The sequence below is a fragment of the Maylandia zebra genome, linkage group LG5 (assembly GCF_041146795.1).
Source record: "Maylandia zebra isolate NMK-2024a linkage group LG5, Mzebra_GT3a, whole genome shotgun sequence".
Lineage (NCBI taxonomy): Eukaryota > Metazoa > Chordata > Actinopteri > Cichliformes > Cichlidae > Maylandia > Maylandia zebra.
The window spans coordinates 17205416-17232437 of NC_135171.1; the positions used below are offsets into that span (position 1 = coordinate 17205416).

At 40.6% G+C, this 27022-nt stretch overlaps 1 protein-coding gene across 1 annotated transcript; it reads right to left on the reverse strand.

The window, feature by feature from the left end:
- Nucleotides 1–476: 476 nt before the first annotated feature.
- Nucleotides 477–26062, reverse strand: vstm2lb (V-set and transmembrane domain containing 2 like b). The gene is made up of 4 exons (XM_004545158.4): nucleotides 25779–26062; nucleotides 2798–2967; nucleotides 1721–1765; nucleotides 477–1527 (listed from the first exon to the last, which is right to left on the reverse strand). Exons 1-4 carry the CDS (start codon nucleotides 25891–25893, stop codon nucleotides 1276–1278), a joined length of 582 nt encoding a protein of 193 aa, XP_004545215.1. The 5' UTR covers nucleotides 25894–26062; the 3' UTR covers nucleotides 477–1275.
- Between the last annotated feature and the right edge of the window lie 960 nt (nucleotides 26063–27022).

Consider the following 27022-nt stretch of genomic DNA (forward strand, 5'->3'; position numbering starts at 1 on the left):
CAGTATTCCTGTTTTTTTCTTCCCTCTAAAGGCACGAGTGCATGGAAGTGTCTCTGCATGTTTGTGACTTACTGCATTTCAAAGCTTGGAGGAAGCAGTGCTCTCTGCTGGTCAGGGAGATAAACTGTTAAGAAAAAGAAAGCCTGCAAAGCTTTTGAAGAATGCACTGTTTGTGTTGCACAGTAGCTGGCAGCACAACACAATCTGTCAGCCGTTTGTGGCAGCTCGGAATATAATACAATGCACGGGGAAAATCCTTTGTTTATCCCGTCTACAAATGTGTCAGCTTACACACCGTAAAACGTGACTGTATGCTCCAAAAGCACATAACACAATTCACCACTCAAGAACACGACTTACCTATAATCTTACAAACATGCAGAGTGATTAGTGTGCAGTAAACATACCATATAACTGATATAAAGAATTTAAAGCATCACTGGATCTCACGAGTAGTCAGTCTGCACACCTTGAAATGTATTTAAATTACCGTAAAACTTTATTTGATCAAACACAAGACGGAAGACCAGAATCACAGAATCAAATTTATAATTTAAAATGAAAGCATTTAACACAACAGTAGCAACGGGGCAAACACAGTCGAGGAGTGATTTGGGGAAAAAACAAAACAAAGGGTATCTTTGTTCAGAAAACTAGGACAAAATTTTAGTGTGATTTACGTACTAGCTGAGGTTTGTAATATTTGATTGGCACTGACTAACTTTGTGAAACAATAAAAGTATACAGTGCAAATAAGTGAATACACAAGAACAGATATCTCATCTCGATGTGACGAGGGCGTACACTTGCATTGTTACAGACATACTAGTTATGGTTAGAAAGCTAAATATACACTTTGCCCTTAAGGCGCCAAAAAACAAGGACTACACGATTTAAAACCAATGCACGGAAAAGTTTTCAGATAATGAAAAAAGTGTAAAATTATTCAGTTTTTTCTTACAAAGCATTCGTACTGAAATACTGCAGCTTTCAGCACACGTTTTGGTAAAAGACAATAGAAGTGGCACACTGCATCATCTGTCTGTATCTTGGGCCTACAATAATAACATAAAACTTTGTCATTACAGCCTTACTGTCACATTATGGTAAACTTAATGCACAGAGATGAAGTCAATCAGATGTACTGTCAGTAAAACCATGAACAATCAAACCATGAAACACAAAGGGTCTCAGCCGTGTGATAAATTAAGTGTGCTGATGAGTGTCCCTCTTTACAGAGTGAAGTCATGCAAAGTGCCGGGCACATGGCTCGTTTTAAAGCACACAGGTCTCGTCACAGTCAGATTGATGGGGCAAGTGTGGGTGACTGCCCTGCGACTTATACTGGACACCCTCTGATCCCTGACTTCTCTCGGGCTTCACCTGGAGGTAGGCCCGGACGCGGTGGTGCTGCGCCACAGCACCGCTGTAGTCGATCACGCGGCACTCGTACGTGCCCTCGTCTGTTGGTTTGACGCTGGAGAGACGGAGTTTGTGGGAGATGTTACTACCGGCCACTTTCACCACCTAATGAGCAGAAAAGATCAAGTTTTCTTGTTTATGTTTAGTTTGGTGAAATGTCAAAAGAGCATCTATCAAGAAATGGAAATGAGTGTTACAAGAGTGTGATTTCTTACATGTCCATAATCGTGATTGATAATGCCTTTAATCAAACATGACTTTTCTAGGTGACAGCTGATTGATACCACATCAAACTTACACTAATTTTAGTGGCACCTCTGACAGTCTCCTCCAAGGGTACGACCTGCACGGAAATACGGATGAAAAGTTAACAGCAGAAAGCGACTGAGGCAGGTTTTTCAAAAAAAATAAATAGATCTCATTCTTAGCAGCATCTCACTGGAGGAACAGGAACAAACACGACTGATGTATCAGTATTTTTTCTTTTAAAGCAAAGGATTACTTGTTTGGATTGCTTTTCTGATGTGTTTACCTTGTTCTCCTTGTTCTCGTCTAGCTGAGGTTTATACGTGTGTGTGTGTTCAAATGTGCATGCACAAGAACACACTCCACAGTGCCAAGCATGTAAGCCTGTGAGCAGGAGAGTTTGCGTGATTGGGTATGCAGAGGCACAGAGGTATTCTTTTGGGCATAGGTATGAATTATGCATGGAGCAGAAAGAGATTTTGAAAATCTATTTCTTTCTCAGCACCAATTATAGTGTCTAGAGGCACAACAGGGGAGCTCGAGTCCCCCCATGATGGGAGAGAGTCAACCTGTTCCCCCAGTGCTGGCAAATGCTAATCAGCAATTATACCTTGGTTTCCATGCAAGAGGGTTTGTGCCACTGCATTTCCCTTTGACTGATATTCAGTAAGCTTTGGGTTTAGTCCAAGTGGACGTGCCATAAGAAACTGTGTAAAATCTGAAAAAGTGAATGTTAAAATGGATGTTCAGCAATAAAAAAAGTGTACAGTGATTAAGGTTGCAAGAAATGATTTATATAATCTTTGCTTTGTTCTGGATGTGTTGCAATATCAGTTATATATGTACTATTTTGATCCATCTAGTATTTTTTGGAGCCATGAAATAATTTCTAGCTATTTCAGCTGTTAATTCACTACTTTTAAGCTAAAGCAGCCCTGTTTCATCTGTAATTGGAATTAAGATATATATTTTTAACAAATATTTTCTTGTTTAAAGTTAAATATAGGATGGTTGAGTTTAAGTTTGCTGAGGTATTACAGGAGTTTTTCACCTTCACTGGGCTACAGGTGACTCCATCAAGAAATCACTGTACATATACAATAAAGGAACTTCCATTACAGCTGCTTACATTATTAGTGATATAGGGAGGCTTCTCTTGCCACTCTCTATAGTCCTTGATATACCACCACTGGATCTCCAGGGAGTAGGACGGAGAGCCCGCCCCACGGAAGGAACAGGCCATCTCTACATCCTCACCACTGTGTGTCGTGATGTCGTGTGGGACCTCTGTAAACAGTGCTGCAACAGAGAGACAGAGACAGAGAGAGATGGGCTTAAAAGGACAGAAACATTATTTGTCAAAGAGCCTTGTGACAATGTGGCATTACTGCATCACACTCATACATGAGAAAAACTGTAAGCCAAGGACACAGTGTTGGAACTTAAATAAAAATAAAAATAAGGATTCAGGAAAGAGTGGTGTATTCAACCAACCAAGCAATGATTTTATACCGTAGGTCTGTTTGCACTGCAGGATGATAACAGTCATGATCAGGTTGGTGGTAATCAATCAGTTCCTGAATTTGTCTCAGTTTGCTTGGGATGCTCATAGAAACAAACGTGAGGCACAAATAGAAATCTAAAAATGAAACAAAATAAAACACATACACAGCAAAAAGTTGAATACTAAATAAATTAAACCAGTTAGTTAACCAAGGAATACTAAAAAAAAAAAGAGTGTAGAAGTGAAATATTTTCAGCTGGTTATAGCTGCTCTAAACTGACAAGGAAAAAATACAGAAGAGGGATCATGCTCTCTTATGTTTGGGCTAAAGTAAAAGCAATCAATGCAGCAAACTGACAATTCAATTAGCTTTTCTTTAGATATCAGTGTGCTTTTCAGTTGTTTTGAGTGCATTAATAAAACTGATTATATTATAGGTAAAGCTGACCTACCTAAAGGCTGTGGAGACAATAATTAGGGAATACCTTTTGCATCACAAGCCCACACACGTCTGAGATGTGACAAATGAAGCCCGACTGCAGCAGTGATGGATTTTAAGAACTCATTGTCAATGACTGATAATTTCAATTAAATAAAATTCATTAAATTTGAAAACTTTGACTTATTAGAAGTTACTACATTACTCAGACCTTATACACAGTAATGTGTATAAGGTCTGAGCAGACAAAAACATACTGAACCCAATCAGTGTAACACAAAATTAGATTTATGCAGCTTTAGAAATTAAATCAATACCAATGCAATTTTGAGGTTACAACCATGAAATGTAATCTAATTTCAGTCAGCTCAATGTTGTGCTGGCAGCGCATTGGCCATTAAAATTAGAATATAATTAATATGCTCCAGAGTAAAAGTATAATGCACATAAAGCATCACAGGTGATGTGTATTGATCACATGTAAATGTACAGTTCAACATTCACTCTTCCTGTAGCTCTGTTTTGGTTTCTGCCATCACCTGGCAAAACTGTAAAACAAAAGGAAAGGTACTGAAAAACCCATCGCTCTTTGAAGAGCAATAAGGACAAAAGCCATATAGACTATCAGGTAATATTTTAAGTCTTATCGAGAAAATAACAATCTTTCAGAAAAGTGAGTAAGAGAGGAGTTTTTATTATTTGAAACTGATATTCACTCTGCTTTCTGCAAAGATGAAAAGTAGGCTTGATGGGGGAAAAAAGCTGAGAATAGGCAAGCAGAGAGAGGCTTTAGTGCCACTGGACAGACTCCTAAAGCCTCTGTGCCCTTGCACTGCTGCGGTGCAGCCAGGCAGTGGCCTCATTTGTCAGGAGGAGACCTGCTGTAGTTTTGAGACTCTCCGGGGCCAAAAGAGAAAAAGGCAGAAAAGTAGGATAGACACCGGACACTTTGTGACTAAGTTATCTGGTCTGCATGCAAATGTGCAACAGTGTAATCTTGTTTGAACACTTTTTTTTTATCCATTTTCCCCAACTATGCATTCAATTTACATACAATTGTAACATTTTTTCATAGGGACACAATATCTCGATATCTGATACACTTTAAAAAGACTCTAGAAAAATAGCTACATAAATAACAAATAAATGAAAAGCATGTGTTCTGCCAGTAATGATGCTATGAGTAAGTGGAAACCTGAGGTTTAAATGGTCACTTAAAGAGGAAAGAGCTCACTGCAGAGAGAAGCAAGAAAAGCAAAGACTTACAGTGCACACGTGAGAAACGGAGAATTTTCATTAATGCTCATTTTACTACAAAAAAAGCTCTTTATGTGTTAGGAGTTCTGTCTTCTCTGCAACAGGGGCGAAGCTAAAGGACCAGCACAAACACAAACAAGAGCCACAAACATTACTAGTTTTTCCAAATATTTTAACACTGCCCCCTGGTGACAATCCGCAGCGGCAACTTGCAGACAACAGCCAGCAGAGCCCTGTGTAGCAACAACGCACAACAGTTTTGGTCACCTAAGGGAGTTTACTTCTAATGAAGCTGTGTCGAGAGGCTGTTCTTTGGCACAGAGCAGTTCCGACTTCAACGCTCATATTCAAAAATGACAATCGAAAAAATTACAATAACAAAGACTTTATGCTAATGTTCAACAGTTTTACTGGCATTCAGCACCTCACTTTTGCTTTACCAGAATTAATACTTTAAATGCCATAGCAACTCAATAGTTTTGGAGACTTTTCAGTTTGATTTAAAGAAGTCTGGACTGAAAAAAATGCATTGCAATCCTTACAAAGACTGGTTTCTTGCAGGACTAATGCATTAGTGTATGGGTAGCTTCGTAGCCTTGGATGTCTTATCTCAACACCAAACATATTGGTAAAATAGCTTGTATTGTGTCTCACACGGCCACAGATAATATTGTGTTGCATGGCCCCAAGTGATTTTCTCTATACTGCCCTGCCCTTCAACCACTGCCGTGAATGCAACACATTCAATAGAGACGTTTCCAAAAGGTCCTAACATCCTGCTGTCAGTATTTGCTCAGATAAAAACTGCTTTTACATTGGCAGACCAAAATCATACATATAGACACATTTCCTTTAAGCTTTTGAGAGATCTCCTGAAAGAAATCACTTTAACATTAAAGTACTTAATAAGTTACACTACAATACACTTTATTTATGCTAAAAAAAAAAATAACACTTCAGTCACCAAACAACCAAATATTTCTCTACTGTCTACGTTTCATCACAGCCTAACAATCTAACAGTTAAGATGCCGGCAGATAAAAGGGCAGAAACCGCACTTTCTAATGTATGTGTTGGGCAATATTTCGTGTTAAAACAGAGAACATGCAAAAGGTTCAAGGTTTAAAAATACAAACAGTACAACAATACAAAACATGATGACATGATGAAAGACAAACTATGAATAAACCATAAGTTCCTAGCTCAGGTTGAAATGTCACTGTGGATTGCAGAAATAACAGTCTTAACAAAAGATTCACTAGACAACAGCAAATTCTATCTCCTGACATTTTCAATCGGACACTTTCATTGTAATGCAAAAGTAAAATGCCCCCATAAGAAAAGAAACATTTTACAGACATAAATGTCTTTTATTTTAAACTGCCAGCCTTTATAGAACGTTTCGGGGCAGATCAGATGTGCACAGACAGCTAAACAGAAAAACAATAGGAAGTGCAGATCTATGATAAGCAAAAGGAAACAAAAACTGTAAATGTGCACATTTTCTTCAGATTTTTCTGCACAGTAAGCTGCATCTGCTGAGACAATTTCCCGTTGCGCTAACTACCCCTACACTGCCAGTGCAGACTGTAATCACAGCAGGTACAAAGATTAACTGTAACCTGATGGTGCGTGGCTTTCTTGCTAGGAAACCACAATAATTGTTCATTTTGAACAGATCAAGACATTCAGAAATAGCACCTGGGAGAACTTGTGACGACTGTTATAAAGTGAAACATTCCAGAAAATTGTAACATGACAAGGCCGATAACGTCTGGCAAAATAAATAAATAAATATTACAGCCAAGGCATGAAGTTAGAGTAGTTACAGAAATTAGAGACATCTACATATTCTATTCATTCAGCTTTAATAAGACTAAACAAATAATAAGAGAAAAGGAGCAGCTAACCTATTTACTGTCACTCTAGAAGGTGGTGCAAAGATTGACATTTCTGAGAAAAGACATTTTCTTTATGGTTTTATGCCAACGCAGCTACTTTTCATAATACTACAATATGATGCTCTGCAATGAAAAGCACTCTGTAAGAGTATACGTCTCATTATTCAGCAGTGGCAATCTTGCCTCTCAGATCTCTGACGAAGAGCACAGATGTCAGGCAAAACTAATAACAATGTCTTGTTATATTGCGCTTTCAACATATGGTGCTACAACTGAAGCCGGGGAAGGCAGAGAAGTACGTCACGTACAAAACATAAGAGCAAAACAACCAAGGGTGGCATTTCAATCATCTGGGTTTTCTTACTCAATGCAGGTTCTCACACTTTTCTGTCCTCCAGACACAGTATCAACAGCCAGCGGCACAGCACTGCAGCATCTGTCACTTGGAACAGACTGCACTACTGCGGGGGAAAAAAAGGCTGTTTGTGTGCGACATACTGTAGAAAGTAAGAAACACAAAGCAAGTAAGCACAAAAAGGAAGGTATGAAATATCTTTAAAAAATAAAATGTTTCAACATAATAAATTATTAATTGACCAATACAGGAGTATCAAAACCCTTCTGTTAAAAGCACTTGGGGAGATGATCCAACAGAGAACACTGCAAAGGCCAATGGAACCAAAATGTAATAAAAAGGTAAGTGTCCCAAGTAATTAATAATAACAGTTTACAGTTCCACTATTCATTCACTCTCTGGTGGAGGCAAGCTACAGCTGTAGCCACAGCTGCCCTGGGGTAGACTGACAGAAGCGAGGCTGCCATATTGCACCATCGGCCCCTCTGGCCAACACCAGTAGTCAGCTGTAGGTGAACTGTCTTGCCCAAGGACACAACGACCAAGAAAGACAGAGCTGGGGATCGAACCAGCAACCTTCCGGTTACAAGATGAGCTTCCCAACCCCCTGAACCACGGTCGCCCGTGTTTTATGTCTAATTAACACGTAAACACTTTTACATCTTCAAGATTTTAAGTCTTTGCTGAAGAGCATAAGCTGTGAAATTTGGAACGCTTCTATTACATGACACGGCATGATAACATTACTGAATGAGCATGAGTAACATATTAGCTGAAGTAAATAACTTTGTAACATCCTAGATACACCATTGTATTTTGTGTATTTTGTGGTGTTTAGTCTGTTTTAATTGAACTCTGGTTAGTTTTCCCCTTTGGTGTGGACACACAACCACAACACAACACTCGCAGGTCATTTACAGAGTGAACATGATTCAACCACAATCTGACCCAACTACCAGGGAAGTTTGCCCAAAACACCTTCCTGTAGCCATGTATGCTTAGCATTCTGGGATACAGCAGGGCCCCACAGACAGTGTTGGGAAGGTTACTTTTAAAATGTATTCCACTACAGATTACAGAATACATGCCCCAAAATGTATTTTGTAACGTATTCCAATACGTTACTCAGTGAGAGTGACGTATTCTGAATACTTTGGATTACTTGACATTAGGTAAGGCTGCACTTTTGGCAGCGATCTCGTATAGAAAGCTATTCCGTGTGTATATAAAACAGGTCCGCGGCTCCAAGCCGTAGTAAAGGGACCTCTTGCTAATACGTCAGGTTCCGTGTCAGGCTTGTAGCAGAAAACTAGCTTTACTTTGTTGTCTGGGTCAAACATATCTTTTTAAAATTGCATTTTGTTAACTTTTGACTGTTTTTGTTTTATACCTTGTGAAGCACTTTGTGATCTTTTATCTAGAAATGTGCTATATAAATAAAATTTTACTTACTTACTTACTTAGCTAACGAGAGAGAGAGAGAGAGAGAGAGAGGCGTTGAAAGGCTCACAGACACATAAAGGGTATGGCAGTCCATTCTCCCTGCAACACGGACTACACTGCCCATGAGGCTACATTCTTTAGGGCTATGCCTCTAACACTCTGTCTTCATATTAAATCATTTTTTGAACAGTAATTTTTAAAAATATTTCCTCACGTCATTATGAGACACGAGATTGAGACACAGGCATTTGAGCCTCTTAATGCGTGTTTTGTTTGGGTTTCCACAGGCGTTGAATTACCAAAAATAGAGAGAGCATAGCCTAAGATATGAAACAGGAAAAGACCGCCATGTAATCCATTTATTTCAACAAAGTAACTGTTTTCTGAATACCACCTTTTTAAACGGTAACTGTAACAGAGTACAGTTACTCATATTTTGTAATTTAAATACGAAACAGCGGGACATGTATTCAGTTACTCCCCAACACTGACCATAGATGTCCAAAGGTCAGTACAGGCTAGCAATTAGCTATGAAATGGACATGGATTCTCCATGGTGTCCAGAGGTCTGTAACACGTCACCTTCTTCCTGAATTTTCCTTTGTTGCTCGTGCTTCAGCCACATGTGGCCAACAAGTGGACTGGAAATTCTCACGTGGTTTTTAATGATGTATCTTGGTTTGCTCATCTACTGGTTGTGAAAGGATTACATAAAAATGCTAAAAATAATACTTTTTTTCTTTTTATCTAAATAATAGTTAATGATTAGCCAGTCAGAGTATCAAAACAGTAGCACACATATTTAGGTCAGCTTTCAATCAGACTCATGCTGAACTGGTGTTGGCTTTAACAGTCTAACTGGTTACATTGGAAAAAACCTTTTATTGAAACAGTTCTTTAAAATTAAAATCAAAATAGAGAATAAAGGAGAACTCTTGAAAAATGACCAGTTCTGAGTGTCCACAGCCATTTGAAGCCACAGCATCCGATGTCAAAGTCAAGTCAAGGAGAAAGCTGCATGGGTAGTCCTCGCGTCCAGAGCTACAGTACCAGCACAGGCTTATACCTGCAAGGTAATTCCTGCACTTTTCCACTTCCCCTGCCAGCCAATAAGACCCTGAATCTGTAAAGGTAAGATTTTTTCCTTCAATTTTTAACCTCTTTCTTTTCTTTTAAATCCTTTGCCTTCTCTCTGCTTGTCTCTCTCACTAGCCCACCGACATCTTTCTTAAAAGTCTACCCCCAATTGTTGAAAACAATAGCATCTTTACTCTCCTATCTCCCTGTTCCTATTACCCTTTCATTTTTACTTTCTACCTATTAAGTATCCTTTCTCACTTTCATTCCTCCTTTTATTCGGTTCCCCTTTGCACTTTCCGCTCGCTGAGTGGGCAATATGTGTCTGCTGGCGTTCTGGTGTCTGGCATAAAGAGATTCTTCCAACAGTCTCAAGAGTAGCTCACTACATCTCCTGGAGCCTTGCCCACTGGCTTTGGCAGGTGTTCAGCATCCTGGGAGAATTACCCTGTGTGTAACTCGCTGTGTGGCTTCAATTCAGCATACTGTGTGTGTGTGTGTGTGTGTGTGTCTCTGTCTGAATGTAGCTATGTAGAATTGAAACACATGTTAAAAAGGTGCAACGCATTATTTCTTTGCCACAAGTTGACCACGTTCAGCCATGTGTTTCTGCTGCATGTTTTAATCCACACGTGTTCCCAATACAACAAAATCCCAGCTGAGGTAAAGGCAGAGAATAACAAGGCTTCTAAATCATCCTGCAGCATTTAACATCCATAAGCGTTGTCTTTATTTAACACACACACACACACACACACACACACACACACACACACACACACACTGCCCAGAGAATCACAACAATTCAAAAAAGATGACAGGATAAAGTAAGAAATCCTTTACTAGATAGACAAGAGGAAAATGACAAATGGAAATAAAAAAAACAAACAAAAATCAGTAATTTCTCACATTATCTCCTGGAAAAATAACAGAAAAATATCATCCTTTCATCCATCCATCCATTTTCTTTTTTTTTTTTTTTTTTTTTTTAAATGACATCAGAAACAGCAGTATGCGACATTACGTGATGGCAGAGCTTCAGTTCATCCTTTGTCATTTTTTTTTTTTTTTTTTAATAAATAGGACAGGGGGAATGAATGAGAGAAAGAGGGGGAGAGAAAGAAAGAAAACCAAAGGGAGAAGAGACGGTGAGAAGGGGGGGGAAGAGAGAGAGAAAAAAAAAAAAGAACTCCTGGGTCACCTGTATGGAGAAAAAAAAAAACAAACAAAAAAAACAAACAGAGGAGACAGCAAACAACAAAGAGCAACATAATAATAGAGAAAACAAAGCACCATCACAATAAACTAGCTAGTCATAGATATCAATATTTACTAAATAATAAACGATATTGTGCAGCACGCAAGATAGACAGCGCACAGTGTGCTTTGAGGCAGCAGCCAAGAAAGCTTTAGTCCGCGTCTGTGAATACCCATGTGTGCATACCTGTGTGGATCAGCATGCTTGCATTCCAAAGGTTTCTCCATGTAATGATCTGCTGGGGAGTGTGGGGGGGCCACAGCCCCGTCCTCCAGGGTGTGAAGCGGGTATGGAGGAGATCAAAACTCCAGACATCCAGAGGCCCCCAGAACACAAGAGACCATGGAAGACCAACAGAGGGGCAGCCGCGCCACTGTTCCAGTAAGAGCTGAGGAGAGTCCCAGATGAGGGCTCGCCCAGCAGCCGCGGAGCAGAAGTCAGGGGGAGTTGCAGTGACGCGCCCGTGAGCTCCGCCAGCCCCCAGCTGTGCCTGAGTGACCGAGCCCCAGGCCGAGAGGCCGGGGGCACCCCACCTCCAAAGGGGCCCGAGCGAGCCCCAGGCCCCAGGCCCCGACAAGCGGCCGCCAAGGAGTGAGCCGGTGTGTACCCGGACGCCCACCCCCAGACACAAAGAGCCACCAACACACCGACACCTGAGGGAGTCCGCCACCGGCAGGGGAAGTGGTGGTGGGTGGAGATAGGCCTCCAAACCTTGGAGGGCCTGAGGTGTCCCCAGAGAGGTGGCGTCTGATACCCAACCTGACATATAGACACAGACATACAGGCACACACAGACACAAACATCCATTCCCACCCTCATGCTCTCATATGCACTCACTCCACACTCAACCAACGTGGAGACAGACATAAAGAGACGCTGTACACACAATCACACTCCCCAAGCGTACTCTACAAACCGGGTCTAGGTACCCTTGCCCCTGGAGGGGGGAATTGCACCCAGACCCAGGTGGTGTTACCCTTTTCCCTGCGGTGGGGAGAGGCAGACCACCCCGACTCCGCAGCAGCAGGGAGGCCCCACACCCCAGACCGCAGTCGGACGGCCAACTCCTCCTACTAGCCCTCCCGCTCCAGCAGGCCGCAAAGAATGGGGGTGGGAGAAGACTCCAAACCTCCCTCCACCCGCTCATTGTAGTGTTGATGCATATGTGTTCTAAGGTGCAATTAAAACCCAGGAGGGCATGGAGCTACCTGCCAAGGAGCAGCAGGTAAGCGCATAGTCCCTCCTGCTAGCCCTCAATGACTAAGTGTATTTAAAATTGAGAGGTGGGCAACGACGTCAGGGGTGAGGTGTACACCCTGATGGTAATTTGGACTCCGTGATTGTGCCCACCCCCAAGATCCTATATGTATGTGTAATGAGAGTGTGAATAATGTGAATGTCTAAGTTGTGGGATAAAATTGAGGCAGAGGCAGCCAGAAGGGGACGGGGGGGGGGGGGGGGGGGGTAGCCTCCTCTGCACCCTGGTGACATACCCCCACTCCAAGGCCCTGCATGTGTGGGTGGTTGTGGAGGAGCGGGAAGAGGGAGGCAGCTGGAGATGGGGAGGGAAGGAAGGGAGGGGCAGGTAACCCCTCTCTGGGGCCAGCTCCCCCGCTGACCCCAGTAGGCACTCCCACCCTTCGCGACCCGCCAGGGAAGGGGGGCCCAGGCCCATCAGACCGGGGCCCAGTGCAGTAGCGCCCTCCGGCTCCACAGAGCCCTGGACAGTCCACCCAACCCCACCACAGAGAAAACTGCACCCACCCCACCATCCACACATCTTCCAGACTACATAAGACGGTAAACGCCCAGGCTGAGATCTTCCTCCACCTCTCCTGTATCTCCCCCTCCTGCAGAGAGTTCCTGAAGAGAAGAAAGCTCCTGCAAGATGTGACCATCCCCCCCACCAGTTGAAGAGCCCCCCAGGCGGCTCGACGCACCGGCGGCACCCTGCTCCAGGGCCGGGCCCCCATGCACCCACCCGCCCACAACCCCGGCAACACACCAACCAGGACCCAAGCCCCCGAGGCCCGGCCCGGGCCCCAGCCCAGAGACGGAGCGCCCCCAGAACCTCACGCCCATCCCGGACCCACCCAGGGGCAGCCAGGTTGCCAGGTCAGTAACCCACGTCCGTCAGCACAGACCCTCCCCTAGCCCCGCTGCACGCAGCCGCGAGGAAACAGTCACCTGAGAGCCAACAGAGCCCCCAACCGGACGTGACCGCTACCCCAGGTTGAGCCCCCCAAGGAAGATGCCTCCGGGGAACCCCCCGACGCCCTAAGCCTGTCCCTACCCCCTCACCAATCACAACAGTGAAAGCGGGACCAAACTATGACCCCCCACCCCCACTAGGTGATGGAGCTGATAAAAGGGGCCCAGAGCAATTGATCTAATGTGGTGGCAGAGGCTGTGTCAAGACTAATGTAATCTAATAGATAATTTCTATATTGGTTAGAATTAAGATTATTTTTATTTTTCCAGTTCATGAGGACTGTTTTCTTGGCTATGCATAGGGCAGTGAAGATCATATGGGCTATATTCTTTTCTGAAGTGACATTATCTAAGCTGCCCAGTAGACACACTAAGGGGGAAGTTGGAATGTTACATTTCAGACACTTCGATAAGTCTTCACATATCTCGCGCCAAAACTTTTGCACTGGTGGACAGAACCAAAGAGCGTGGATGTAATTGTCTGGTGTATTGCCTTGACAGTGTGAGCAGTTGTTGGAAGATGTAAAGCCCATCTTGAACATCCGATGACCTGTATAGTGCACTCTATGAAGTATTTTGTATTGTATTAATTGCAGACTGGGATTTTTAATTAATTTAAAAGTTTTTAAGCAAATCTGAGACCAGAAGTTTTGGTCTAGGTTGACTGATAAATCTGCTTCCCACTTTGCAGTAGGAAGGGATATTGATTCATCTAATTTAGAAAGTGTTCTGTATATTTTAGATAATAATTTGGGGGATTTAAGAGTAAGAAAATGTGCCGCACTTAGTGGTGTTTGTAATTCAACTTGACTGAGGTTAAATTTCTTTTTTACTATGGATTTAATTTGTTGATATTCTAAAAACCTTGTCTTGTTGATCCCATATTGTTCAACTAGTCTGTCAAATGGAATAAATCCTGTTCCCTCTAATATATGTTCTAAGTATTTAATTCCTTTACAACTCCATTCTGGGAAATTAATCATATTATTGTTTTGTAATATGTCAGGGTTATTCCAGATAGGTGTACGTTTGCATGGGATTAATGAAGACTCCGTTATTTTTAGAAACTCCCACCATGCTGTTAGAGAAAAGCTGATGTTGATACTTTTAAAGCATTCATGTCTTTTGATGTTTGAGCTAATAAATGGTAGGTCTGAAATCTCTAGATCCTTGCATAGTGCCTGTTCAACATCTAGCCAGGGCTCAACTAAGAAGGTATGTTTTAACCATTCTGAGATGAACTGAAGCCTGTTGGCTAAGAAGTATTGGTGAAAATTAGGCAGATCTAATCCTCCTCTATCCTTGGTTCTTTGTAGCGTTTTTAAGCTAATACGCGGGGTTTTATCTTTCCAAAGGAATTTGGAAATATATGAATCCAGAGATCTGAACCAATCTTGTGATGGTTTGTTAGGGATCATCAAAAATAAGTAATTTATTTTTGGCAAGATCATCATTTTTATAGTGGCGACCCTTCCCATGAGTGATATGGGTAAAGATTTCCATCTAGTCAGATCGCCTTCTACTTTCTTTAGAAGTGGGATGTGGTTTAGTTTAGTTAAGTCTGAAAGCTTAGGAGAGACATTAATACCTAAATATTTAATATTTCCGGATTGCAGTGGGGCAGAGGAAGAATTATGGAAGGAGCAGTTAATGGGGAGAACTGTAGATTTTGGCCAGTTAATTGAATAATCTGAAACTCTTGAAAACCAGTTTATTAAAGTAATTACCTCAGAGAGGTTGGTTTGTGTGTTTTGCAGAAAAAGCAACACATCATCCGCATAGAGACTGATTTTATGTTCTATGTTCTTACATTTTATGCCCTTAATTGTTGTAGCCTGTCTAAATGCTGCTGCTAGAGGTTCGATAAAAATTGCAAAAAGTGAAGGGGAGAGTGGGCATCCCTGTCTGGTGCCCCTCAGGAGACAGAAGCTGGAGGATGTCTGGTCATTTGTTCTGATACGAGCCGTTGGGGAATTGTATAATATTCTTATCCAGTTTATGAAAGAGTTTCCAAAACCAAATTTGTGTAAAGTTGCGAATCCATCCATCCATCCATTTTCTGCTACTTATCCAGGTTCAGGTTGCAAGGGTAGCCGTCTCATATATGCATATATGTCCAGACCTCACTCTGCCCTGGCCAAACCAACCAACCAACAGATGTAATATCTTGTCTAGCCCAGGACTTCCTCCTATGCCTGGAACACCTCATTTAGGAGACATCCAGCAGGCATCCGGGTGAGATCCTCAAGCTACCTCACCTGGCTCTTTTCAGAGCAGAGGAGTAGCAGCTGTCCGCAAAGCCCCTCTCAAACGATCAAGGTCCTCACATAACCTCTAAGGATGAGCCCAGGCACTCTTTCGAGAAAGATAATTTCTGAATTAAGTAGTATCCTTCAGTTACCACTCGAACCTCGTGAGAAAGGTGAGAGTAATTCTGGCTTCTAATCAGTGATCCTACACTATAATGTATGAGATGTTTCAAGGTAGCTTTTCTTGAGGGTTTGTTGAGCAAACAGCCTAAGAATTACAACTATTGGTCATAGATTCAGGCGTTATCACCAATATAAACTCAATATGCAGTATTGATTTTAAATACAATACACTTTGGTTTGGTGCTACAATATGTATAAATATTACAGTGTACATATAAATCAAATACATTTACTTGTATACCATTTTTATATATGTGGTCCATGCAGGTATAGTGCTTTTGTGTTCTCTAAGTGAGGAAATCGCATAACTGGCATTTAATCCAGGTGAATTTCAAACATAGCTAAATGTGTTTCACACAAAAGGTGTATATAAATATCTATAAATTCTTGTGCAGGGCATACCACGCTTCTCATCCTATGACAGCTGGGATAGACTCCAGCCCTCACGTCACATTAAACTGGATAAACAGAATGGTTAGATGGATGAATCTCATCATCCACTCTGTTACTGCATTACATTTTTATACACACTCAACATTTCTTTATCCATTTCAATTTAAGAGTCCTCTAGATTTTCACTGGACAAACTGTCAATTCCTAATGAGGATTATTGAAGACATATGGTATTCAAGATTATCTATGAATGTGGCATTAATCCTTGACAACTGCTTATTACACCGCACCAGAGATTACGTGAAGGAGAGACAAAGACGCATAAGTGAGGCTGACCGTCGTACCTTTTTCTAAAGAGGAAGACAGAATGACAGATGTTATACTGATGATTTTATGATCTGTTCATTCTAATATTTGACCATGTAGTCTGCTATAGTTTAATGATATATGTAAACTATCTCTGTGCCCTGCTTACACAGGAGCCACAACTCAACAATGCATGTCCACACATTGTCAGTGTACTTAAACACATTACACCTGTACAGCTGTGGTGGTGTATCATAGCAACAATGTTTCAAACAAGAGAGAGTGCAGTCTATTTGCATATAATCCTCTATGCTGCTACATTAAATCTACATTAACTACTGAGTTATAATTATGCTTCCCCCAATTTCACAACGAACTAATGGATAGTGTTTCTTCATTTTCTAACAAAGAGCTTTTTTACTTGATTTTGACATACTGACACTTTCTGATTATGTGCAGTCAGTCTTTTTCCACATCACCATTTTTTTAAGTCCATAAATTACAGAGAATAAAGACATTTTTCTATACTTTTGTAAGTGAAATTTCATTTTTTTAATGCAAGGACTGGAAACACAGAATTCAGCTTTTACAGATTTGACTTTACACACCAATCTCAAGAAAAAAATTAAATCAAAGGACAAAAAAAGCATCTGGGTGAAAATTAGATTTCACACTATAGTTCAACCGACTCAGCAACTCAATTGTGCGCATTCTGCTTTATGTTCAAAATTTATGATGAACCTTAATTGTTGTGACTGCAGGCCTGATGATCAAATGTATGAGGGGAAAATTTCACATCAAGAAAGACACGAGTCACAGAGATCATGAACTTTGCGGACAGAGGGAATTGACCACAATAAATGAGAATATTTCACCTGTATTACGTGTACATTTCCTTCATTCTCACTTAAATGATTGTTGACAAAAGTATAAGCAATATCCAGTGTTTGCTATTCGATAAACTCAGGCCCTTTGTCAGGGTTTGACTGTCCATCTGACAGTTGTCAAATTGCATTCCTGTTAGCTATGCAGGAGCCCTTCTCAGCCCTGCCTGTGAAACATGACTTGTTGACAAACAAACTGTCTGCTGGTGTGCGCAGTGCCAGTGTCAGGCCGTAACAAGCCTGCTCAGCAGACGTCCAACTGTTTCCTGACTTTAATCACACAAGCATCACCAGAAATCAATCGAATAACCTTGGTAGAATGCTAAATCAACACAAAAGCTGACTCCGTTCGTGGACTTTCACGGCCCTGAACTGGCTGAGAGTACAATGAGAGCGTGTACTTCTGAAGTGGATATTGACTCCCAGGGAAATCTTAAGCACACTGGGTTGTCTCATTTATAACGCTATATAGCTGGCAAGGAGTGAGCTTGTCTGGCCTGGCCTTGTCTTAGTATGGATTTTCATAAAGGCAGTACTGTCAGAACCATCTTTTAAGCAGAGGCAGGGGGACGCTTGTCTGAAGATGCAAAGTACAGTACATGCATTTTTAAAGTGGCCCTCCTTGCCATTTTTTACTTTATTGCTTAGAGAGCAATGATAGAAGTGAGACCATGAGAACACTGGAGCAGCTGCTCTCTAGCCACCAAAGACTCATTAAAAATGAAAAAGGGGGGAAATAATGAAAGAAAACAATCCAGTGGAGGACATAAATATATAAACAAAGGCAAATACTTTGTTCATGCCCTACAGAGACCATACTTTTCCAGTAATGGTAAATATTTTTCATCTTCAGGTCCAAGGCAAAACAAGAGGGATAAATCCAGTATGAGTGGCAGTGTAAGGTCAATGCATCGATCCTCTCTTTCTCTCCCTCCCTGTTGTGGAGCAGCTTGAGCCGTATGAGGATGACTAAATTACAGGCGCCTCATTAGCATGGATGAGAAGCAAGTGTGACAGCCGTATCTTTCCTTGTCCATGCTTGTGTACTTGTGTGAGGAAGAGAGAGAGAGAGAGCGAGGAGGCTTGCAGTGTAAGCTTGTCAGCACCCCTGAAAGCTTCTGTTTTTACTTTGTGAAACCATTAAAGGATAGGGTGTATGTTATTCTATATTCCTCTCACTGCCAGTTACTTGAAGAGACAAAAACCAGCAATCAGTTGTTTTTTCCTTTTCTTGTATTTAGGGATGTAGACCTGGTCAAAATGAAGTTTAAACTAGAGGTGATTTAAGTGACTGTGTCGTTGTCTGTACCAGGCTCTGGCATGGTATTTTAAAAACTGCAGATCTGGTGGGATTGCCCCATACACTCGCCACACAAAAAGGAGAAAATATCCATTGAGCTACAGTTCTTGGGTGAAAATGCCTTGTAGATGACTGAGATTAAAGAATGGCTAGCTGCTTCGAAGTAATTGGAAGCCAATAACTAAAATAACCACTTGGTACAACCAAGGTATTCACCAGAGCATTTCTGGACATGGGACATGAATTTTGAAGCAGATGGGCCAAAAGTTGGACAATAGAGGACTAAAAAATGCTGCCTGCTGCAATGAATCTGCATTTCTGCTGCAACATTGAGATGTTGGGGTCACAAAGTGACACAAACAATATGAAAGCTTAGATCCATCCTGCCATGTATCAACAATTCAGGCTGCTGAAAAAACAGTGTCACTGTGTATCATGTCAGTCTTGTCCTTTTTCAGCTGCTCCCGTTAGGGGTCACCACAGCAGATCATCTGTTTTCCATTTCTCCCAACCCGGCAAGCACCTGCATGTCATTTTGACAGCACACCGATTAAGTCTCCTCTTTGGCCTTTCTCTTTTGATCTTGACTTGTTTCTTCTTCAGCTTCTTTCTCCCAATCAATTTAGTCTCTCTTTATTTCTCCCATATCCAAACCAAGTCAATCTCACCTTTCCTACTCTGTGCCTAAACTGGGACTTTACATACCGTACTAATTCCTAATTGTATCACCCTAAATGCAAATCTTAGAATAATATCAGTGTAAAATATGTATTTCAGGAAGTAAGCACAAAAATAAGATTATGATGCAATCTAAAGAGGCCTTAATGGTGTGGCTGAATTTAGAGAGATAAAGTATAATGATTGACAGCAGGCTATACTTGACTGTTGAGAAAACTCGGCCAAGGACCACAGTGGTTATGTGGCTCGTCTGAGCCCATCTCCAGGGCTGCTTTCATGTGTCAGTCCAGTCCTACAGAGAGATATGAGAAATGATGCCTGGTAGCTGGAGGAATTGTAGAAATCCTTTTCTAAGTTAAGTGCAAACATTTTTCACCTGAAAAGGTGCTGCCTTACAGGGACAGCTAGTAAAATCGGGTTCATTAACTCAATGGTGCCATTTGAGTCACATCTATAGGGCACTGTAGAGAAGAAACGAATCATTAAGAAGAAGAAAAAGCTGTAAATACCAAGACACAAAAACCCAGATAAACAACATAACTTCGACCAAGGTGAATGTAAATAGCCCGTGAACAGAAACCCCCTGAGAGAAGGGATTTCACTAATTTGATGAATGGGTTTAATAATCAGGGAAGCCCCGAGGGAATCGTGGGTGAAACAACAAGAAGCTGCAGCAATAAAGAGACCTGCTGCAGATACAGATATTTATCTTGATCTTAGAAAGCTTTAATCCTGCATACAAAAAACGCCTACTGAGAGTTCTGTTAGATCGATGAATACAAGACAACCTTTAGAGATTATCGCACTTTCAAAACATCTTTTAAGTAGTCAATAGCTACTTTTCTTAAACCTGTATACATATATAAAATAAATATTAGGATCACCTAGGATATTACGTCAAGAGATTTCTGTACAACAGTTACAGTACAAGTGATAGCAAATAACCAAGTGTGGGAAATAATTATACTGATAAACAAAAAAATTGCCAGAAAGTCAATAAAGCTGTATTTGGTCCAGAATCAGCTCTGGGGCAAACAGAAAGGTATGTCCTTTGGGAAATTATCATTTACTGCGAGACCTTCAGCCTGAATTCAAGGTGGAAGTTAAAAATAATGAAATAAGGATGGAGCCGGGATTCAAGCAAGCAGCTGTCCACCTTTTGCCACTGATACACCGGGCTTACGGACTGAATTTTTCATAGCCCTTGGGACGCGAGACACGGAGGCTATTTCTGCGTTTCCTCCCAGTATGTGGCTACATGAAGTATCACGTATTGTTGACAACACATACCAGGGCTCTGAGGCATTTTCGAGATTGCTCACCGTACTCCATCTGGAGTCCACAGTAATGAAAGACAACATTATGTTCCTTTCTTCTATGTCGCCCTTGAGAGCCTTTAAGTAACGGTGTCTGTGTTTTCCTTGAGTAGAGTGCAGGAGCCCTTGCTTGGCATGTCCTGTCTACACAGTTTCAATGAACTAAACAGGACATTGAATTAAGCTGCTACATTTTCACGTTACTTTTTCTTGAATTGAAAGTAGACATATAATAATCTGTTTAATATCTGAATCATAACACACAGAGCTTGTTAAAGTAGAATATTCACTATTGTACTATATTTTCTGAACCCTCTTTATCAAAAAAAAAAAACAACAAACTTGAATGTGCACTTTGGTACACTGGGATTGTCACAATACTAATATTTAAAGCAACCCAGGAAAATACTTGATAGAACAGGGACAAAAAAAAAAATCCCAAAAAATTAAGAGCCCTTTTTAAAAAAAAGTAAGGATTAGAACGATGGAAAGAATAACATCAGTGATAATACTAGTTTAAGTTGACTGATAATTGCAAGCTTTAAATGTATTATTAATAATAAAAATAGTAAATAATTATCATCATCATCATCTTACTATAACGATGCATTCCTGTTCCCAAACTGCTCCTACACACAAATGATTTTTATAGCACTCAAATCCTTACAAATGATATATTATGTATAGTAGCTGTTCTCAAAATCAATGCCAACATTACGTGTATGTGGCTGGATGCAAATACATTTTGCAGGTGCATATTGGGGTAACTTTTCTCATGCACAACTGTAAATAAGTGTTCATTAAAATGATCAAGCTAATAATGTGATTCAGTTGTCTTAATATATAGCTTGCAAAGAAGAAGAAATACATGTATTTTTTGTTTGGTGTTTATGAAAAGCTGTTTTGGCCATCTGACTAGATACAGTGATATAACGAACATAAAAAAGAATAACATGACAAATTTACATTCATGTCTGTGTTGTAATGCATGAGCAAAGCAAAGAATAACTGTCTGCAGCACAGATTTTTGCTGGTAATAATAATAATAATACAACTTTATTAATATAGCACCTTTAAAAAACAACATTAGGAAGTACTTCACGAGACAAGACAGGAAATAAACAGCATATAAAACATTTAAGAGGAGATAAAGATGAAACATTAGGTATAACAATACAGGCAGCACAGGGAGATTAAAAGCGATGAATGAAGACAATTAAAATTAAAAAACAAGTAAATTAAAAGCAAATATAAAATAAATTAAAAATCCCTAGCAGAAGGTGATAAAGCAATTACAAAGGACAACATAGAAATAACTCAGAATGGAGGATCAGAGAAAGCCTACTTATGAAAATGCGTCTTTAAGAGATTTAAAAGACAAAAGTGAGCCATTCAGGTCTTCTCAGGGAAATTGTGGGGTAACTAGCCTTCGCTGAGGACCTCAGGTTAGACCAGGAGTGTACAATTTCAGGAGATCGGAAATATACACTGGTGCCAGTCAACAATAACATTATAAAACCAATTCAAGACATAATAGTAGGCCAATGAAGAGAAGTATTTAAATATAAAATAGAAGTATTTTGTTCATTTTGGTTCTTAAAATATACACGTCAAATATTTTAAGATGACCTAAAATAGTACCAAAAAATGTTTCCACAGGTGTCGCCACTGTGGATGCATGTTTCATTTGGCAAAGCACTGGATGCACTTCCTGATGCAACACTCCCAATAATCAAGGCTTGGGACCAGCTCTGGGAATGCACTAGCTGGTGACCCCCTGTGGCTGGATTTGTGGCTGTCGAGTAATTGCTAATAGTGAAGCAGCTCATGTTAATATACACACCAGTTAAGATAATGACAACTGTTCACTGCTTAATGTTGTTGAAAACGGAGCTTTTCTGAACTCTCGTAATTCCTCCTCAAGTGTTGTTCAGTGTTACGAACGTCACCTACTTCACAGACAATTTTTCATATGCCAAAGGCATCAGGTAAAATGATCAATCTCTTGTCATCGTAATGAACCTTTTCACTGTTGTTAGCATTTAATTGGGCAAATCACAGTCGGTTATTGGAGGAAAATTAGCAGCAGATGAATCTATAATTAAAACAATCCCAACTGCTTTTTTTTCCATGAGAAATTCTTTGTTATATTTAAATTTTTATTAATAGTCTTAATTTATTAAATAAAATATGATATTTTAATGTAGCTACAAGTACTGAAAGTCGATTGTTCAAAGCTTAATTTTTGTTTGACTTGAATGTCCGTAAAGTCAGGTAGGTTTCACAGAAATATCAAGACAACTGATTGATATTTTTTTTTCTTACAGATCAGAGGAGATTTCTGTATCACCAGTCATCACTTCAAGTCACGTTGTGTTACACACACTCTTGTTTCACTGCCCTTCTGTTTCCTACCAAGCCTCCACCAGCACCCTCTGCTGTGACAGCATGACTGTGCAATCTGTTGCCCCCCACCTCCTGCACTGTCAGAGCTCCATCAAATTAAAAGCCAATGCAAACTGACTGAGCTGGCTGTCCTCATTAAGAGGACACCAAGCAGAGGACTGGGTGAGGATCCTAGCCACTTTGGAAGCCTAATGAATTGGTACACGCCCCCACACTGTGAAGGTAGTGCACTCACAGAGCAGGATGAGCATTGCCAAAGAACACTAACACTGCAACATCTTATGCTAAAATTGAAAGGCTTCCAACATGTCTCCCATCATCATTATCATCACTTCCTGTTATAAGTTACCCCCGAGACCTCCCCCATGCATAACATCACTTATTACAGCTTCTGTCGCTTTCCTTACTGCTGACACTTGACCTTCAAGTACTTATGGCAGGTAAGAGTCTTATTCTGATGCATGTGGCATACAATGGGGTGAAGCTACTGATCCATTGAACGTGTTTGTCTTCAGACAGAACATATAATTTTGCGTTGCAGGTGATTCAATCTACACTTCAGCTCAAGTGGAAACTGGGGTGCAAGGGCCAGATGCACTTATCTGAAACAAATGAGTCAGGGCTAAATCTAACAAGCACTCTCCAGAACTGTGCATCCAGCCTCTCTGCTCTGCATGAAGGCTCGGCTTCCCTCTGCTTGCGCCATTTATCAAAGAGTCTGATTACAAAGAAAAGAAAAAAAAATCTTATCTAACCACAAAGGATAGTACAACTCTGTTTTCTGGTGGTGAAGCTGATGTTGTACAAATATGACAGTAGAAAGCTTCTAGGTTGTTTTCTCAACATAGTTTTTCATTCTTGTTAAACACACGGAGGCGTTCCTTCTTTTTTTTGCCTGGGAAACAGTATTAATGGCAACACTACAGTCGATTTTAATTTGCTTCCTTTGGGAAAAATGCTGCTGATTTTCTAACCTGTCCAGTACAGTCCATCCTTGTGACGCCGCTGCAGAATTTATAGTTTGTCAAGTCAAAGCTAAAATGCTAAACACAGCAAGCTGAAGGCAAACCACGCAATTTAATTATGTAACAGTAAGGTTAGGAGGTGCAGGAGAAAGGTGAGATTGCTATTAGCTATAAATGATAATTCTGTTCAAAATTTCACAATGTATGAACCACAGAAAACGAAATCAGTTGTTTTTCACATTGAAATAAATTATTAGAGCTGGTAAAATAAAATATAACAAATAATGAAACAGTGGTTTCAGTGACTATGACCTGAAAATATGCATTCAAACGTGCAGGTAAACATTAAATGTTTCAGTCTGAAGTAGGTTTTATCGTTGCCCAACAGATCCTGCTGTTGACGGTGCAAGGGTAGACACTTATCTAAAGGGAAGGGAATTTTAATGTAGGCTTTTACATACCATTTTTATGTTAGCACAGGTACAGTACAGCAATCCCAGTGAAACTACAATAAGTCATGTGTTATTCTGTGAAATACCAACCTAGAAGGACAACCGGACGACTGCAAACTTACAATTTTTTAGCCAGTTCTAAGTATGAAATATGGCAAGTTACTTGAGTAACAGGGCATCTCAAGCCTCTACCCACATCCATAAAATGCACACAGCACAGTACAAGAACTTCATTCTCCTCTGGGTGAATACTAAAGCTGTATTTTGTCCTTTAAAACACATAATGTGCACATCCTTTTGCACTTGTGTTTTACTTTATAGTGTTAGATTTTATTTTGTTGTACATCAGACTAAATCTTCAGTCCACCCTGGGTTTAATTTTCCGTATGTTGAACTACTCTGGTAAGCCTTGTCAATTTGAACAGCTCACACAGTGTGCTGTTGGATTTGTAATTCATATCTACTTTTTCATAACTCTACAGTTCTTGTTTAGCAATATTAATTAGCATTATTATTTTATACTTTTTGATGAAATACAACTCAAAATAAAGTTTTCAGAGACACAGATTTTCTAAACTGTCTTAAAATGAAACATTAATACACCACTGTAGTGGTCCCAGTAATGGGCAGGCTACCATCTCACTGCAAAACTGATTTTCGAAGGGTGCCCTACACTGCACACCATCCCATCCAATCTCTCCTCACATTTTCTGTCCCTCTGTCTCTACCATCACCTATTGACTTGGGAAAAAAGACATTACCTAAAATAATTAGGAATACTGTATGAAATTACTAAAAACAAGACGTTTGGTTGGGGGTGTTGTGCCTTGGGGAAAGACCTGAGTCAGTTATGTGTAAAGTAAAATTTAACAAAAAAAATGTACTTGTCAGACCAAAGAGCAATGCATGGTTAAGAAATGAAGAAATGAAAGATGACTGACTTTATTACAGTTTATACTAGTCTCACATTTTCTCTGATATTAAAAAAAAACATTAAAAATGTTTATTTTCCGCTGACATTTAAGGATATGTAAACATTTACCAAAGTTGCAGCATCTATTTTGTGAGTGTGTGTTTGTGTGTGCTACAATAATTATACACACAAACATTTTGAAGACACTTTAGTAAGAAGACATTATGATGAAACACCTGCCTGGCTTCAAAAGCCTTTGTCCTGCCCCTGCTTGTTGTTAACCTAAGTGTGCGTGCGTGTGTGTGTGTGTGTGTGTGTGTGTGTGTGTGTGTGTGTGTGTGTTTGCGCTTTTAATGAGTAATGAAAAACAAGCTTCATATACAGGGATATTAAAATGCTCAAACATGGTCGAGCACGTTGGTGTAAACACAATAAAACATGATGAAAGTGCACAACTCATTGTTTAATTTAGCCCCACACACCCCATCCGTAATGTATATGAACTAATCACTGACATCAAACGTTGTTGTTCACTAAACCCCACCCAAACACTTAAGAGTCAATGCAATGAGAGCTTCACTCTCCCACTCCAACAAACACACTCATTAACACAACTTACCGTTCCCAGAGATGTGATTATCCACCTCTCCGTGTCCGTCGTTGAGAGCTGCGTTAAGTTGAATGTAAAGTCCCGCGTACTGTAAAAGCCCCATTATCACTCCGAAAGCTCCCATTGCTTCGGCCGGTATTTAAAACAGTTGTATGAAATTTTCACGTTAGATGGAGAGCATCGGTAACGATATATCCCCACCGGCGCAGAGCAGCCCTTGCAGACATACAGCTGGAGCTGGAGGACAGAGACTCGGAGACCCGCTCGGCTGTGAGAGGGAGGAGATGATGCGGCCAGCGCGGGCGGAGGGAGAAGCAGCGTGTAAACAGGTGAGGCGGCTCACACCGGGACAGTCAATTAGGCGGAGGGATCTGACAGAGCCCTTACTGTCGTTTTAAGTTTATCCCACACCCCCATTTTTGGACACCCTCCTCACTCATTTCATCTACACAGGTTAGATAATTGCCCTCAGTAAACATATTAATGTATATTTAACGTGGCGGTTGAAAAGGTGGGATTTAATTGTTTCATGCTAAGTGTTTTATGTATGCTGAGGGTGTTTGGTGTGTTTTTAAACTGGGTATCCTTGCTAACCCTTGAAGTTAAAGGAATAAAAGTAGTTCCACTTTGAGAAACGTCCAAGTTAGGAGGGCGTTAACATTAATGGTGCTTTAAAAAAATGCTATAAGTGTTTCCTTTATGCACTAAGAGTAATGTTTGATCATTGTTTACACTGATAAAACACTCTGCATACAAGCTTGTATACAGGCTTTGTTACTAGCTGGGTGATGCCAGCTAGCATGCTATTAACTGTCTCAGAAAACTGCAAAGAAACTACGTTTTTGTAATATTTTTCTGTAATATTTTTGTGTTCGTATGGTCTGCATTAGTGATCATGTCAGTGTTTCTGACTGTGCTTTTAGATTGACCTACACATGACACAGAGGTGGCATGTGAGCCTGTGTTGAGCTGTCCAGGGCTGACAGAACAAACGCAGTCTGGGCTCAGTGAAGAGACAAGTGGCCTTTAGCCAGTCTTCTTTCCTTCCCAGTTTGACAGCCAGATGAGTCACATTAGAGCTGAAGGACGACGCTCTGATATTGGAGACATAGAGACAAGAACATTCTGTTCTGTTTTCAATGATATAGGCTACCATATTTTTTTTTTTAACAATAACAGAAATAGCAAGAAATGCACCCCTTCATGCTGAAGACACGAACGCTTTTAATATTTCACAGGGCTTTTCATATTAA